Raw genomic sequence first — 11,627 nt, forward strand, 5'->3', positions numbered from 1 at the left:
GGATCTGGCTTCCCCAGCCTGGGAGCACTGCCACATCCCTCAGTCCTGGCTGGGGCATGGGAGGCTTTAGTGCTGCACGGCGCCTGCTCTGGTGGAGCAGAGGAGAGGGATGCTGGTTGAGATATTTCCTTACAGGGGAAAATCCGGATTCCAGAGCCTGCAGTCCCTCCCACGCCATGCCTGTGAGGCTCTCCCTGCCCTGGGCAAGAAGCAGTTGCAGTCCCCAGTATCCTGTTGATGAGGTGGGAGTTACTGAGGGCCTCTAGTGATGTTCAGATGGGTTTTGGGCACCGTAGAGGCACTTCAGGGTTGAGCTGGGACTGTCTGGTGTTGGTCCCACAAGATGATGACCAAGGGCACAGCCACACTCATCTGGGATCACCCCACATGGCTCCATCCCCACAAGCCCCAAACCCCAGGGTGTGCGCCTGTTCAGGCAGGCAGGATGAGGTGCTGGTCAGTGGAGTGCAGGAAACCCTCTGCCCTGGCTTCACCAAGAGACCATTTCCTACCTGCATCCACTCTCTCCCCAGTAGAGGCCCACGGTGCAGGGACTTAGGGGTCTGCCCGGGTCCCCCAGCACTAGGACAGAGGCAAGCCTGCTGTGCAGGGGCCTCCAAGCCCTTGGGGGCTGCCCCATGGCTCAGGGAAGTTGCCTTGTCCTGCTCCTGGCTCTGCTGCAGAGCCACCATGGGAGCTGGTGCTCAGGAGGCTCCTGTTCCTGCCCTGGTCACCCACACTTGTGGGGCTTGGCCTGCTTGCAGATGGGGGACCCCAACTGCCATGGTCCTGCACGTGGGTACCCCCTCCCCATCCCGCCGGACATCCCCAGGGCCAGCCCCGGACACGGTCCCCGGCCTCTCCTTCCTGGCAGTAATTTCCTGCTGCTCCCGGTGCAGGGGGGCTTTGGGGCTCGGCGCAGGAAGCGAGTGAAGGCCTGGCCCGGGAGGAGGAAACGGGGAAAAAACCCAAACCCCAAAGCTGGTGGTTGGTGCCCTCCCTGCTCAGCTGCCAGGCAGAGCCTCCCTCCCCACAGCCCATCCCTTTCTGTCTTGGGCACGCACAGAGGCGGGGGAGCTCCCCCAAAACCGTCCCACTGTATCTCCAGCTGGAACGGGGTCCATGTCCTCTTCCAGGCACGGCCTTTCCCTGCACGTCTGACTGCAGGCCCTGCATGGGGCCCCAGGAGCCTGAGCCCCGAGAGCTGCTGCAGCCTCCAGCCGTGTACTGGGGCCAGATCAGGGTCTGGGTCCGGCTGAAGCCCCTGACGGCTTTTCCCTGACCTGGCTGCTCTCAGCGCTCCTCCCAGCCCTCATCTCTCCGCGTTTCGGGACAAACAGGGCCCGCAGCGGCTCGGCCGGGTGGTGCCCGGGCAGGGCGGTGGTGGAGCTGCCCCGTGTCCCATCATCCGTGATGGGCTCGGCTCTCCCGGGCACACCCGGCCCCGCCTGGGGCAGCAGCGGCTGCCGAGCCCCGCTCCTGTCCCGGCACTCGGGGCCAGCCCGATCCCCCTCCGCGGGCCGGCCCTGCCTTCCGCCGGGGCTCTCGGTGCCACAATCTCTGCAGCCCCTCAGTGCCGAGCCGGGGCCAGGAAAACCTGCCCGGGCATCCAGCCGAGAGCCGCTGTGCCCCTGCTCGCTCGGGATGTCCCCGCGGACCCTGCGGACCCAGCCGAGGCCAGGGCCGAGCTCTGCCCTCCTCGGCGGAGCACGGGCAGCAGCGATGGAGGCTGCCGCTCCTGGGACCGCGGGAGGGAGGGAACGCTGCCTGGGGACGTGCCACCCCAGCCGGTCTCGGGTTTGGACAGCGCAGCGACATCCCGAGCTCGGAGCTGCCGGGCTGGGAAAAGCCCCGGGCGGCGAATCCCGCGGGGCAGGGACGGCCGGGGCTGCGGGAGCGCCCAGGGACCCCCAGCCCGCGGCCACCCCAGCGCCCGGAGCCGCCTCTCCCCCTTTCGGCTCCCGGGGTCGCTGCGGGGCTCGGCGGGGACGCCCCGTCTGTCGGTCCCGCCGGGGGGCGGCACGGCCGGAGCGCCCACCCCCGCCGGCACCGGGACTCGCCCGAGTAAACGAGTGAGTAACGGGGCGGGAGCGCAGCCCGAGCGGAGCCAGCCGCGGGAGCCTCCGCCAGGGGGGCTGCACCGGGGGGGCTGCACCGGGGGGGCTGCACCGGGGGGGCTGCCCGGACAGGGGGCGATGGGGCCGGGGGCCACCCCCGCCTGAAGGCCCGGCCCGAACAGGGAGGGAGCGGAGAGGGACGGGGCCGGTTCCGGGGGGCGCTGCGAGCCCGGCCCTTCCCCCGCCCCGCGGCGGAGCCGAGCCGAGCCGGGCTGAGCCGAGCCGAGCCGGGCCAGGCTGAGCCGGGCTGAGCCGAGCCGGGCCAGGCTGAGCCGAGCCGAGCCGAGCCGAGCCGAGCCGAGCCGAGCCGAGCCGAGCCGAGCCGAGCCGAGCCGGGTGGGTCCCGCCGGCAACGAGGTAGGGCTCGGGTCTGCGCGGGGAGGGAGGCGTTGGAGGAGGGCGAGAGATTCGGGGCCAAGGGACAAAGAGGCTGGGATGGACGGACAGAGACGGGGATGGGCGGACAGAGCGCCGGGACGGCTCTGGGGACTCGGGGCTGTGTAGGACGGTCGGGTCTCCAGCGGTTCCCGAGGCTCCCGGGGCGCTCGGCTCCGCACACAGCCCCGAGGATCGGGGGCGTTTCGAGGGAGGGGAAGCCGAGACCCCATCGTGGGGGACGGACACGTGGTGACCCCGCTCCCCCCACTGTCTGTCTGTCTGTCTGTCCCCGGGACCGAGGGTCCGCGTCAGGAATCTTCGGCGTCCCCTCGGAACCAGGATTTGCTTTCGGGGCTCCCCCGCCCACCCCGTGTGCCGCTGGTTCCTCTGGGAAGAGCCGGAGAATGACGAGGAAAGGCTCAGGAAAGGGCCGGGAAGGGAAGGGTCCATTCCCAGCAGCCTTGGAGCCCTGGAGATGCCGCGGGGCTGCGGGCAGGGGGCCCGGGTGCCCCAGGGCTCTCTCTGCACTCCAGGACACCCGGGCTGATCCCACAGGCACCGCCTGCCCCGCTCCGGGGCCCTGAGATTGGGGATGGTGCCAGCTGCTCCCCAGTCAGACGAGAGGCTGCGGACCTCTGCCCCGGGCCACAGCAGGGACAGGGAAAACCCTGGCAAGGACAGTTACCATGCCTGGCAGGAACCATCCCGTGTGTCGCTGCTTCCCAGAAATGTCCTCTGTCCTGGCAGTCCTTGGGATGTCTCTGCTCTAGCCCAGGCCAACTTCTTCAGGAACAGGTCCTTGTGATTGTTGTGGCCCCAGGCAGGAACACTGATCCTCTGCCAAGTCCTCATCCTCACGGCCTTTCCTGTCCTGGATGATGACCTCGACATGATTTGGTACCCCAGAGCCCCAGGCTGGAGGGAGGTGGCAGTGGGAGCACACCCACCCCTGGCAGGTGACACAGTGTCCCGTGGGACCACCTGCACCAGGGGGAGGAGGCAGAAGGGATCGTGCAGGAAGGTCACCATGCTGGAGAGCTCCAGCGAGTGGGATGTGGGATAAATACAAACACAAGGGATAAATCCTCTGCACAGCTGCCCTGTGGCTCAGCACCACATCCAGGGCCAGACCCCGGGCCGAGGGTACCGTGGGGTGTGGGGGCAGTCACTGCTGTCTGCTTTGGGGGTCCTTGGCTGGTGTGTGGTGCCTCTCCCTGCCCCCATCCTGGCCTGATCTTGCAAGCCCTGTCCAGGCCCATGTCCCGTCCTGGCAGGGGGAGCCTGGGGAAGCAGCAGGCTGGGCCAGAAGCTGATAAGGAGCAGCCTCCCACACTCCCCATCTGCCTTTCCCTCCCTCCCCTCGGATGTGGCCAGGGCAGGAAGCAGAGCCCAGCAGAGGCAGGACAGCCCTGGTGCATCTGCAGCAGGACCCAAACCTGCCAGGAGCCCCCACACTGCTGCCAGTGCCTCACAGCCTCCAGCAGGACATTTCAGAGCTTGCTCCTCTCCTCTGGGACTTTACCCCAGCTCCCCTTGCCAAACCCTTGCTTCCATGGCATGTCCATTTTTCTGGGTGCAGAACCCCAAACCTGAGCACAGGGGGTCACTGGGGGCAGTCCCTGGGCTCAGGATTTCTCTTCTGCAGTGACTGCCCACAATGGGGGGAAATGGCAAGTGGGGACCCCCAGCCCCACAGGAGCCCATTCCCAGAGGCAGCCCGGGTGTGCTCTGGCACAGAAGGGGTTCCCTCACTCCCAGCCCTGCAGCTGCTGGGTGGCCCCTTGTAAATATTTGTTTCCCTCTGAGTGCTGTGCCCAGCTGAGGCAGCTCCGCACAGGGGGGTCCCAGTGCTCAGCCCTGAGCCCAGCTCAGAGTCCCCCAGCCCCAGGGTCCCTGTCCAGGCCCAGTGGGGTCCTGGCTGAGCTTTTGTCAGGGCAGGAGGTGCCGGGAGCACAGGGAGGGGATGGGTAATGGTGGGATTTGGAGCTTCAGGGGCTGCTGCCTCCCTGCCTGGCCAAGGTGCCTCTGCAGGGTGACCCCCTTGGCACTGGACACTGTGGGGAGGCGTCATTCCCTGCCCCAGTGGGCAGCCAGGAGCACCCTGGGGCTGTGAGCACCCAGGTTACAGGGACACCAGGGGGGCAGAGGGACCTCTGTCAGCAGAGGGAGCGCCCTGGGACAAGGGGGACGTGTTGGGGACAGCACCCAGAGCAGTGTGGGCAGGTGGGTGGCAAGGGACAGCTGGAGTGGGGCTGGCACACCAGGCACTCGCGTGGCACCGCTGTGGGGCAGGGGTGACTTTGTCACCTCCCAGAGGACGTGGGAAAGGCTGGTGACTCGTCGGGCTCTCAGAATGTCACACTGAGGCCTCAGCACTGTCTGCAGGGCCGACGCCTCTGGGGCTGGGGCGGTCCCTCGGGGAGCAGCGAGAACAAACAGCAGCGAGTTTTCACTCTGGGCTCATGGAAACAGCCGGGCCCACCCTCACAGTGATTCACCAGTGCTCTGCCAGCCCCCCACACAGGACAGGACAGGAGAGGAGAGGGATGGGGCCGAGCCACCACCGCCATCCCCGGCCCTTTCCCTGTCCCAGGGCTGCAGGCCCCGGGGCACGGCCGGTGCCGGGGCAGGGCAGGGCGCTGGCACTCTGTGTGACCTTATCCCCAAGTGTCACCAGCCTGAGGCCCCAGAGGATGTTGCAATGCCTGGCCCATCCCAGCCGGGCTGTGGGATCAGCGCCTGCCTCGGGCGTGCGCAGCGGCTCCCGGCCTGTGGCCACACCAGGGGCCAGAGAGGGGCTGGCAGTGAGGGGTGTCTGGGGGAGGGACAGGGCATGGGGACCACCAGGACAACACTCACAGAGCCAGGCCAGTGATGGACCAACGGCCAGGGCTGGCAGTGATCAGAGTTGGTGTGAGGTTTGACTTCCGTGAGGGACAGAACGCAGGTGGCAGTGTCACCGTGCACAGGGGAGGAGCTCTGCCGCGGGGGCTTTGCAGGGTGGTGTGTTGGGGTAGGGCTGGGCATCCCACTGGGCTGAGCACCCTGTCAGCCCTATCAGCCAGGAGGGTGGGCTGGGGCAAGTGGGGTGGCAAGAACATCTAGCCTGGAGAAATGGGGCCCAGGGGAGAGGAGGGGTGTGCTCCCTGTGGGGGTCTGTGCCCCAGGTTGTCCAGTCCCCACTGTTGCCACGTCTCTGTCCTGTCCCACATCATCCCATTTGCAGCCTGGACTGATTTGCAATGGAGGGCCATGTAGGACCAGGAGTTGGACTTGATGAACCTTGTGGGTGCCTTCCACCTCAGGATACCCCATGATTTTAAGATTTCCAGATGCTTCCCAGCCCAAGCAAGGCAGAGTGGCACTGACCAGGCTGTCCAGCACCACAGCCATCCCTGTCACACCCTGTCCTGGTGACAAACCCACAGCTCCCACTGTGAGGGATGCCAGGAAGCCAGAGCCGGTCTGTCACCCACACTGGCTGTGGTTTGGACACAGCGCCAGGGTTGCAGCACAGCCTCAAACCTGTACCTCAGGTTTTCCCAGCACACTGGAGGAATGGGGCATCTCCACAATGAGCCAGGGGTTTATGCTCAGGGATGGGCAGTGTCAGGATCATGCCCTGGTGCCGCCACTCTGTGCCTGCATCCTTCAGAGTGTGTCCCCCACCTGATGGAGGGTGATGGCCCAGGGATCTCTGGCTGAGTCCCCCCAGAGCAGGAGGGAGCCAGGCTGTCAATGCTGAGTTTCCCCAGCACCCTCTGTGCCGGGATTCAGACTCACGGCTGCAGCCCCACGTGGCTCCTGGCCCAGGACAGTTAATCCCAGCAGCTGGAGGGCTGCAGCCCTTGGCACCCTCTGCAGCTGCGCCTGGGGGCAGCACGAGCCCAGTCCCACCCTGGTGTCCCCTCCATGGACTGGGGTCCCACCCTGGTGTCCCCTCCATGGGCTGGGGTCCCACCCTGGTGTCCCCTTCTGTGGGCTGGGCTCCCACCCTGGTGTCCCCTCCATGGGCAGGGGTCCCACCCTGGTGTTCCCCTCCATGGGCTGGGCTCCCACCCTGGTGTCCCCTTCTGTGGGCTGGGCTCCCACCCTGGTGTCCCCTCCATGGGCTGGGGTCCCACCCTGGTGTCCCTTCCATGGGCTGGGCTCCCACCCTGGTGTCCCCTCCATGGGCTGGGGTCCCACCCTGGTGTCCCTTCCATGGGCTGGGCTCCCACCCTGGTGTCCCCTCCATGGGCTGGGCTCCCACCCTGGTGTCCCTCTCCACAGCCCCTGGAGGACCCCATATCTGCAGGGTATCTGAGGATGGATGATGGGTGGGCCTGGCCATAGGGAGCAGCCCTAAATTCTCTGTTCCCCCGCAGGGATTGGTGCCGGCAGTGGCGGGAGCTGCAGCCATGGAGCAGAGCCAGGCCGGGGCCTGAGGCTGCTGGAAGGAGCAGGAGGGGGTGCAGGACATGGAGCCCCCCAACAGCAGCACGGCCGGGCAGGCAGCCTCGTGCTTCGGGGTGTTCAATGCCAGCGATGGTCGTGCCAGCGCACAGAACAGCATCGCCTCGCCCTGGTTCTCCACGGCCTTCGGCCTCATCGGCCTCTGCTCCAACCTCTTTGCCCTCTGTGTCCTGGTCAGCTCCTCCCGCAAGCTCTCCAGCCAGGCCCGCTCCTCCTTCCTCATCTTCCTCTGCGGGCTGGTGGTCACAGACTTCATGGGGCTGCTGGTGACAGCCTCGGTCATCATCCCCTACCACTTCACCAAGTTCTCCTGGGCCAAGGTCGACCCTGGCTGCCACCTCTGCAACTTCCTCGGCTTCTCCATGGTCTTCTTCGGGCAGTGCCCGCTGCTGCTGGGGGCCACCATGGCCGGGGAGCGCTTCGTGGGCATCAACCACCCCTTCTCCCGCTCCACCAGCCTCTCCAAGCGCCGCGCCTGGGCCATCGTGGGGCTGGTGTGGGGCTTCTCCTGCTTGCTGGGACTGCTGCCGCTCTTCGGGCTGGGGCGCTACACGCTGCAGTTCCCCGGCTCCTGGTGCTTCCTCACCCTCCTGCCCGACACTGGCGATGTCATCTTCTGCCTGCTCTTTGCACTGCTGGGCATCCTCTCCGTGCTGCTCTCCTTCATCCTGAACACCGTCAGCGTGGTCACGCTCTGCCGCATCTACCACGACCGCGAGTCGGTGCAGCGGCGCCGGGACAGCGAGGTGGAGATGATGGTGCAGCTCGTGGGCATCATGATCATCGCCACCATCTGCTGGATGCCCCTGCTGGTGAGGCCTCGGTCCTGGTGTGCCCCATCACCACCCCTCTGTGTCCCTCCTGGCTCTACATGTTCCCCTTGTTCCTCCTTGTGGGGTCTCAGCCTTGGTGTGCTCCCGCAGTGTCACTCCTGGGCCTTGGTGTCCCTCACCCCACACAGTGAGGTCCCAGCTTTCATTGTGTCCCCTCCATGTCCCTGCTAGGCAGGTCCCAGGTGTGCAGGTGTCCCCTTGGTAAGACTTCCCCTGCTGGTGTCCCCCTGCCACCTCCCTACACCCCAAGTTGGCCCCTGATGACAAACAGAGCAGTGCCCCACACCAGGCCAGGACTCCTCCCAGGGGCTCAGTGCCTTGACCTTCATCACTTCCCCACCCTGGAGCAGCTCACTGATCCTCCACTGACACTTTTGTCCCTTTCTCCCCCCAGATCTTCATCGTGCAGACGGTCCTGCAGCAGCTGCCTGGCCAGGCCCAGGTGCTGCCCACGGACACGCAGGAGATGCTGCTGATCTACATCCGCATGGTCACCTGGAACCAGATCCTGGACCCCTGGGTGTACATCCTGTTCCGCCGGGCCGTGCTGCAACGCGTGTACCCCCGGCTGCCGCCCCGGGCCTCGCTGGCCTCCCTCAGCCCCTCCCTGCCCCGCAAGCTCACCGCCGGCTCCGTGCTGCAGTAGCGCTGGGGAGGGGCACGGGGCGGGGGGACACGGCCATCCCCCCCCACCCACCGTGGATCCTCATCACCTGCAGCCAGGGGCTTCTTCCCCCCATCCCGATAGCCAAGGGGCTGCCAGGGGGCTGCTTCCCCCTCCCCGTCCCCAATAAAGCACAGCTGGTGCAGCTCTTGGTGCCTGCTGGGGGTGACCACCCGAGGGGGCCCAGGGAGGGTACGTGGGGGGAGCCCACCCTGCTGATAATCAGAGCAACAGCCCTTCTCCTCCTGTCTCTCGTTTAATGACCCACAGCCTCTGCCCACCACGTTTGGGATAGCGCAAGGGGGATCCTCAGGAAGGTGGGTGGGTTGGGTGCTTTCTGCTCCCCAAGCCAAGGGACAGATGTAGGTGCTGCTCAGGAGGGTGTGGGGGACAGGATGGGGACCCCCACCAGCACCTCAGCCCCACATGGGGTGGGGATGAGGTGGGAGCATGGGGAGGGGTCAAAAGTGAGGGGCAACACCTGTCCCCCAGCTACTCCTTATCCCCCTTGGGGTGGCAGACAGCTGCCCACACCTCGGCCACGAACTCCTGGGGGAAGGCGAACTCGCCCAGCACCGAGTCCAGCCCCTGGGCAAGCTGGGCTACGCTGGAGCTGCCCTTGGCTGCCTCCACCATCGTCGAGGCTGTTGGGGAGAAGAGGGAGCTCAGGGCCGGTGTGAGGGGCTGGGACAGGAGCAGGGGCTGAGTCAGGAGCTGGAGCTGGAGCAGGGGAAGAGGCAGGAGCTGGGTCAGGAGGGGGGAGCTGGGGCAGTGCAGGGGCCGGGGAAGGGGCCGGGTCTAGGGCAGGGTTGGGGTGGGATTGAGGGTCAGGACAGGTCAGTGATAGGGGTAGGGGCAGGGTCAGCTCCATGTCCAGGCCCCTCACCCAGGTCGCTGTCGCGGATGCCCATGTAACTCTCGAGCAGATCATCCACCCGCCGGGCAGCTTCTTCCTCGGAGGGGCTGGGCTGGGGGCGAGGCGCCCGGGGTGAGTGCCGGGCAGCACAGGGGATGCTGATCCCCATCCCGGCACAGGGTGAGCAGCCACAGGCTCGGGGTGGGGGGCTCGGGGTGGGCCTTACCCCCTCCTCCAGCACGGCCGGGCCCTGTGTCCGCAGCCGCAGCGTTTCCTTCCCGCTGGCCACTCTGCCTTCGCCCGGGGATTTGCCTGTCCGTGTCCGCTGCCCGATCATGTCTGTGCCCCGCGTCGGGCGTGAGGGCACGGCCAGGACCGGGCACCCCCAGCCCCTCGCTGCTCACTACCCGGCCATGCCCCAGCCCCCAGGGGCACTGCAGGGTGAGCCGTGTGTGGGACAGGGGGGTGTCACAGACACCCAGGGGTGCAGGGGCAGGGGATGCTCGTGGTTTTGAGCTGCTCACGATGCTCAGGACAACACAGAGCAAGGGGGTGCCCGCAGGGGCACGAACAGGTGTGAGGACCCCCGTGTGAGTGCCCCAGGGCTGTGGGGTACACACACACAGGGGGCAGTGAACCCTGGGAGGCACTCGGTCACTGGGGAGGGGCTGCAGGGCCACAGGGGGCTGGGGATGATCCCCAGGGCATCCCTTGGGACCTTCCCAACTCACCGAAGGCCTTTTTCGGCTGGACCAGGCGGAGGGTGAAGGGCTGGGCCCGCGGCAGCTCCCGCAGCATCCGGGCCACCTCGTAGTGCCGGCAGCCCACGATGGTGTGGTCGTTGATGGCCTCGATGCTGTCCCCCACACTCACTGTCTGCAGCCGGTTGATGATGCTCCCCTCCTTGATCCTCTGGGGACCACGGTGGCACAGGGACACACGGCACAATGGGACAGCCGGACACAGCCCCCATCCCGACCCACACACTACCACCTCGGGGATCCCACACCCTTTCGCAGCCAGGTCAGGCAAGGAAACCCTCCCGAACGTCCCCAGGGCAGGGGAGATCCCCAGGGCCGGGACAGACGCAGGGAAGGAGTGGTGTGGGGAGTCATGGAGTAGCCTGGTCCCAGGGAGAGGACGTGCAGGGGATGTCACCTGCAGGGCCACAGTCCCCAGGGCTGCCCCAGGGGTTCACCTTGATGAAGGCGTAGCCAGCCCCGTTGTCTGTGATGGTGAGGCCAAGCGCATCCTCTGTCTTGGTCACCTCCACCTCCTTGGTCTCGCCCCGGACGTGGGCAAAGATGAAATCCTCCAGGCCAATCTGTCCCCCCAGCAGCTTCTGCATGTCCACTTTGTGTGTGTTGAGCGTGCAGAAGAGGATCTGCCCCAGGGAACCCCATCAGCAGGGACTGGGCATGCCCCAGGAGGGCAAGAGCTGACAGGGGAGGCACGGCCAGCTCGGGGGGACTCGGTCAGATCCGGGCACCGCTAGAACAGAGGGGCCCAGGAACCCCCAGCCTGCCTGGGACCCTGCACTGCCCCATCCCTGCACACCTTCCCCAGCCCCAGCCAGCTGGAATCTGGCAGCCACTGCTCCCTGCCCACACACAGAGGGTAAAGTGAAGCACAGAGCCCCAAGCCCTCCCCAGAGGAGCCAATACAACCCCGAGGCCACAACACCCCTGCAGAAAATTTCGAGGACTGCATTTGCAAGCATCTGGGGACTTGGGGGAGCACAGGCCACAGACAGTGCCTCAGGGTGGGTGACCCCGCCCCAGGCCGCAGCCCCTCACCTCGGTGGGCGAGATGTCGAAGACCTCGGCGATTTTGGCGTAGAGCTCCTTGACGTTGGTGAAGCCCTCGATGCGGCCCGTGGGGCTGCCGTGGGCCAGCTGCGTGTGGAACACCAGCCTGGGCCGGGCGCGGGGAGCCCGGGGGGCCGCGGGCCCGGCCGGCTCGGGGGTCGCCGGCTCCTGCCCCACGCCGTTCTCCATGGGGCCGCCCTCGGGGGGCTGCCGGCCGTGCCTGCCCGCCCGCTGCATCCCTGCGGCGCTGCTGAATTATGGATGGGGCTGGCTCCCCGCCGGCCGTAAGGCGATCCCCGCACCCGGGAACCTGAGCCGCTGGCGCAGGTCACCCGCGGGGATCGGGTGAGCTCTGCCACGTAGGAAGAGCCCCGGCCCCGAGCCAGCACCAGCGCACCCCCCCAGGCGGGGCTGGGGGCTGCAGCGATGGGCTCAGGGCTGCCCCCCACGGATCCACCCCAACAACCAAGCCCGGGATCAGCTCCAGAGCTCCCGCTGAGCACAAACACACAGGGA

General features: G+C 66.9%; 2 protein-coding genes across 2 annotated transcripts; one reads left to right on the forward strand and one right to left on the reverse strand.

Annotated features, from left to right (window-relative positions):
• Positions 1-2,413: 2,413 nt before the first annotated feature.
• Positions 2,414-8,500, forward strand: TBXA2R (thromboxane A2 receptor). Its single transcript, XM_058040940.1, has 3 exons — positions 2,414-2,474; positions 6,863-7,762; positions 8,178-8,500. The coding sequence occupies exons 2-3, from the start codon at positions 6,956-6,958 to the stop codon at positions 8,427-8,429; spliced, it is 1,059 nt and encodes a 352-aa protein (XP_057896923.1). The 5' UTR covers positions 2,414-2,474; positions 6,863-6,955; the 3' UTR covers positions 8,430-8,500.
• A 249-nt stretch (positions 8,501-8,749) lies between these two features.
• On the reverse strand, positions 8,750-11,348 carry GIPC3 (GIPC PDZ domain containing family member 3). Its single transcript, XM_058040931.1, has 6 exons — positions 11,100-11,348; positions 10,502-10,687; positions 10,035-10,215; positions 9,530-9,642; positions 9,334-9,415; positions 8,750-9,091 (listed from the first exon to the last, which is right to left on the reverse strand). Exons 1-6 carry the CDS (start codon positions 11,346-11,348, stop codon positions 8,940-8,942), a joined length of 963 nt encoding a protein of 320 aa, XP_057896914.1. The 3' UTR covers positions 8,750-8,939.
• Between the last annotated feature and the right edge of the window lie 279 nt (positions 11,349-11,627).

This window comes from Melospiza georgiana, chromosome 26 (genome assembly GCF_028018845.1).
Source record: "Melospiza georgiana isolate bMelGeo1 chromosome 26, bMelGeo1.pri, whole genome shotgun sequence".
Lineage (NCBI taxonomy): Eukaryota > Metazoa > Chordata > Aves > Passeriformes > Passerellidae > Melospiza > Melospiza georgiana.

Bases quoted from the DNA above. Each gene is read 5' to 3' on its own strand.
- TBXA2R (XM_058040940.1), top strand. From the start codon at position 6,956: ATGGAGCCCCCCAACAGCAGCACGGCCGGGCAGGCAGCCTCGTGCTTC. The intron at 7,763-8,177 runs GTGAGGCCTCGG...TTCTCCCCCCAG, and splicing joins TCTGCTGGATGCCCCTGCTG to ATCTTCATCGTGCAGACGGT.
- GIPC3 (XM_058040931.1), bottom strand. From the start codon at position 11,348: ATGCAGCGGGCGGGCAGGCACGGCCGGCAGCCCCCCGAGGGCGGCCCC. The intron at 9,643-10,034 runs GTGAGTTGGGAA...CGCGGGGCACAG, and splicing joins CCAGCCGAAAAAGGCCTTCG to ACATGATCGGGCAGCGGACA. The intron at 9,416-9,529 runs GTAAGGCCCACC...CCTCGCCCCCAG, and splicing joins CGGCCGTGCTGGAGGAGGGG to CCCAGCCCCTCCGAGGAAGA.